General features: G+C 33.1%; 1 protein-coding gene across 2 annotated transcripts; it reads left to right on the forward strand.

Annotated features, from left to right (window-relative positions):
- Window positions 1-1007: 1007 nt before the first annotated feature.
- Window positions 1008-3865, forward strand: LOC130946574 (MLO-like protein 6). Of its 2 annotated transcripts, none has more exons than XM_057875363.1 (14): window positions 1008-1112; window positions 1201-1258; window positions 1337-1521; window positions 1596-1712; window positions 1792-1852; window positions 1938-2026; window positions 2124-2198; window positions 2265-2359; window positions 2461-2510; window positions 2611-2651; window positions 2739-2912; window positions 3046-3081; window positions 3182-3249; window positions 3334-3865. In XM_057875363.1, exons 1-14 carry the CDS (start codon window positions 1083-1085, stop codon window positions 3758-3760), a joined length of 1506 nt encoding a protein of 501 aa, XP_057731346.1. In that variant the 5' UTR covers window positions 1008-1082; the 3' UTR covers window positions 3761-3865. The 2 variants fall into 2 exon arrangements, with proteins under 2 accessions (XP_057731346.1, XP_057731347.1); XM_057875364.1 differs by having other exon boundaries at window positions 1013-1112; window positions 1337-1505; window positions 1562-1712.
- Window positions 3866-4231: the final 366 nt, after the last annotated feature.

A 4231-nucleotide genomic window follows, 5' to 3' on the forward strand; every position in this document is an offset into this window, starting at 1 on the left:
AGTCTTTCGACTGTAGTAGGTGCCCATGGACCGATACATCAAGTTGACCAAGAAAAACAGGAAACAAATAAGATAAGATCAACCAATTGAGCCAATTTGAATCCTTAAATTTTATTCTTAACCTTGTACTTAATCATTTCATTTGTGTTCTTTTTAGTTGGCATGTTTGAATGGTTTATAATTAGAATTATTCCGTTTGAACAAAAGTTTGATACATTACTAACATTATGTGATTCTTTATATAACTTGAGTTTCTGTTATTAATTATTATATTGACATGGCAAATATTATGTCAATTCTCGGAAAGTCGGAATGCCCCAACAATGTCGCTTTTCATATTTTTATTGTTTTAAGTCAATGGGTACATTTGCACAAACCCAATAACATACATTTATTTAAGCCCTATAAAACCCACATTTGTTTCAGACCAAAAAAGTTCATGTCATTTTCACTCGTAATTTAACATCTCTCAAATTCGATATTTTGTAAGGTTATGTAAATCAATTTGAAAGAACTCTTATTAAAAAACATAAGATCGCAATGCAAGGACTCTTATTTTAATTTGCTCAATTAGTTGCCATTCCGCCAAGATTTCAGCAAGACAGTCCAAGTCAAGTTTTTGGCCAATTCCTTAGTTGTACTATGTTTAATAATTATAAATTTCTCTAATCAAATTTGGTTGATTTAGTGATTAATTCATGAAAATATTATTAGGAGTCTAAATCCATTTTGTACATACAACAATTGAATCATTAGAGTTCTGATTCGCAATAAATTAATCATTGATCTGTTGACTTGCTGAGACCAAGAGATACTATAATAAATAAATAAATAAATAAATTCTCCTGGATGTGTTGGATGCTGATTTTCAACATTCCTTATGTATATAGTTGAATAAAATAAAATAAAATACCGTTGTTTGTCCTAACGTAGCTCAGAAAATATAATAAATAAAAGGTAGTCCTCCTCCGATCTCTGAAGAATGAACGTATAGTATTATGGGTGGTGGAAGAAGCTTAGAGGAAACGCCTACTTGGGCTGTGGCTCTTGTTTGCTTTGTCTTGCTCTTAATTTCTATTTTCATGGACCACATCTTCCACCTCATAGCAAAAGTATGTATCCATAAACAATGATGCATGCACCATGCTTTACTTTTACTTCATTCCTTCATGCATTTTATTTTATTTGCCATACATGCAGTGCTTGAGGAAGAAGCGCAAGAAAGCTCTCTACGAGTCACTTGCAAAGATCAAGTCTGGTATGTATTAATTAATAATTAGTTCATCATCATCACTAATAATACTAATAATGATGATGCATGCATGCATACATGCAGAGCTTATGTTAATGGGGTTCATATCGCTGCTGCTAACGGTGTTACAAGGTCCAATATCGAGGATATGTGTACCGGAAAAGCTTGCTGCCACGTGGCACCCCTGCAATCATCAACAAGAGTCAGAGGACCATCATGTATTTTTACTAGCACCTGGATCATCTACTCATCAATGTGCAGCTCATCAGGTGCAATTATTATATATCAATTCATGTTTCTATATTATACATCAAATTTATTGACTAAGTATAGATGTATGCAGGGTAAAGTGGCGCTTGTATCAGCTCAAAGCATTCATCAACTGCACATATTTATCTTCGTGCTCGCTCTTTTTCATGTTCTTTACTGCATATTTACTCTCGTTTTAGGCACTGCAAAGGTAATTAATTACCCATAACTCTAAATTATAAATCTTAAATCTTTCTGTGCTGACCTTATTGTTTACATTTGATGAATAGATGAGAAGGTGGAAACAATGGGAAGAGGAAACAAAGACACCTGAGTATCAATTTTCACATGGTTAGTTATTAGTGCTTATTAGGAAACTAACTCATCACATTGCATTATATTCTACTGTGTTTTTCATGAATACTACATACAACAGATCCTGAAAAGTTCAGACTTACGAGGCAGACTTCCTTTGGGAAGAGACATTTGAGTGTGTGGACCACAAATCCTATTCTCGTTTGGATTGTAAGTCAAACTCATCATTTCTCTCATGTTGTTCTTACTTTCTGTATCTATGTATATGTTGTTACATTTATTACTATTTCTATGCATACACATGCAGGTTTGTTTCTTCAGGCAGTTTGTATGCTCAGTACCTAAAGTGGATTACTTGACCTTGAGACATGGGTTTGTCATGGTATATATATTTATGATTTACCGTTCTTCATTTTTTTAATTATAATTAACTAATGACTTGATGTAGGCACACTTGGCACCTCAAAGTCACCAGAAGTTTGATTTTATGCAATACATTGAAAGAACATTGGAAGAGGACTTCAAAGTTGTTGTAGAAATCAGGTTCATGTGATGATTACTATATATATGTATTTTAACCATTTTTAGCTACCAATACATTAATTAAGTGCTTTTATTTTATTTCCAATTATTTGTTGGTTCAGTCCTCCAATCTGGTTCATCACAGTGTTGTTTCTCCTGTTTCACACGCATGGTAAGCCAATACAATTATAATACTACATCTTATTATAACTACCCACGGTACACATATTATATATATATAACTCTACATTTGTGCATGAACCTTATTACAGGGTGGTACTCTTATCTGTGGATGCCTTTTGTTCCTTTGATTGTAAGCACATATGTTGTGATTATTATTTATTTAAACATACATGTAATAATGTGAGGGAGGAAATTAATGAAACGAAATAAAATGCAGATAATTGTAATAGTTGGAAGCAAGTTGCAAGTGATAATAACAAAGATGGGTCTTAGAATTGGAGAAAGAGGAGAGATAGTAAAAGGCACACCGGTGGTGCAGCCTGGTGATGACCTCTTCTGGTTTAAGAAGCCTCAACTTATGCTCTACCTCATTAATTTTGTACTCTTTCAGGTACCTATAAATATTTTCGATAATACTAGAAAAAAAATTATTTTATTTAATATTTATTACTTATTATTAAAATTAATATATATTAAATAAGATAAATTTTGATTATTTTTAGTTAATTTATTTATCCAAACAGAACGCTTTCCAGCTTGCTTTCTTTTCTTGGACTGCGGTAAGGCCTCAGAAATTTATATTTTTTGGATTAGTTTAATAGTTGATTTTTTGGATGCACGTAATGATATAATATTGGTTGAATATTATTTAATGTTCAGCTTCAATTTGGAATGAAATCATGTTTCCAATCGAAAACGGAGGATGTGGTTATCAAAATCTCAATGGGGTGAGTGAGTAACAAATTATCAATGATATTGATGGTTATATAGTAATTAAGATGGATGGATATATAATATAATGAATTGGGCAGGATATTGGTTCAAATACTTTGCAGCTACGTGACTCTTCCACTCTATGCTCTGGTGACACAGATGGGCTCAAATATGAAGCCCACCATATTCAACGAAAGAGTAGCAACTGCTTTAAGGAATTGGCACCAAAGCGCCAAGAGAAACATAAAAAAGAAGAACCGTGCTGGATCCTCCTTCTCTCAAACCACAACTCCATCTCCAAACCACTCTTACGACGCTGATTCTCTTTCGTCCTCCAACGGGGCCAGGGCCCACTCTTGTTTTTCTTCTTCGTCTTCCTTTTCCAACTCATCTAGTCACCACGAAATTGAAATAGCCCATGTGGCCCATTACCAGCACCAGAATCTCAAAGAGCCCAATTCCGTACATGTTGCTTCAGATCTACCACTGCCCCAACATGAAATTCAGATTGAAACCAGCAAGTAATTTTGGAGGATTCTTACTTCTTAGTAGCAAATATGACTTGGAAATTCGGATTTTTTTTTCCCCTTAAACGATGTAGAGAAAGGAACAAATTATGGTTAGTTGATGTATATGAGTGTATAGAGAAGAGCTCTTGCCGAAAAGCCTTAGCTCAGGTGGCATTTCACCCTCTTCCACTACTAAGGTTTAGAGTTCAAATTTTAGAGGATGCATTTGAGAAAAAAAATATGATAAATATGTGAGGAGTGTGTGAGTGTATTGTGTATTTAAAATTGAAGGTTGACCAAAAAAAAAAGCTCTCAAATATATTTACATAAATATGTTTTTTATTTTTGTACATTTTGATTTCGATTCATCTTCGATAAGTTTGTATTTTTTGTTAAATTATTTGTCCAAAAAATTTAACAATTAAATAGAAATATATTAAAGAGTTTTTTTTTGGTGTTTATGTAACATAAATTGTTTACATATTTT

The sequence above is a fragment of the Arachis stenosperma genome, chromosome 8 (assembly GCF_014773155.1).
Source record: "Arachis stenosperma cultivar V10309 chromosome 8, arast.V10309.gnm1.PFL2, whole genome shotgun sequence".
NCBI lineage: Eukaryota > Viridiplantae > Streptophyta > Magnoliopsida > Fabales > Fabaceae > Arachis > Arachis stenosperma.

Coding starts and splice junctions, on each gene's coding strand:
- LOC130946574 (XM_057875364.1), top strand. CDS start 1,083: ATGGACCACATCTTCCACCTCATAGCAAAA. Junction 2,027..2,123: donor ATCCTATTCTCGTTTGGATT/GTAAGTCAAACT, acceptor ATACACATGCAG/GTTTGTTTCTTCAGGCAGTT. Junction 2,360..2,460: donor AAAGTTGTTGTAGAAATCAG/GTTCATGTGATG, acceptor TTGTTGGTTCAG/TCCTCCAATCTGGTTCATCA.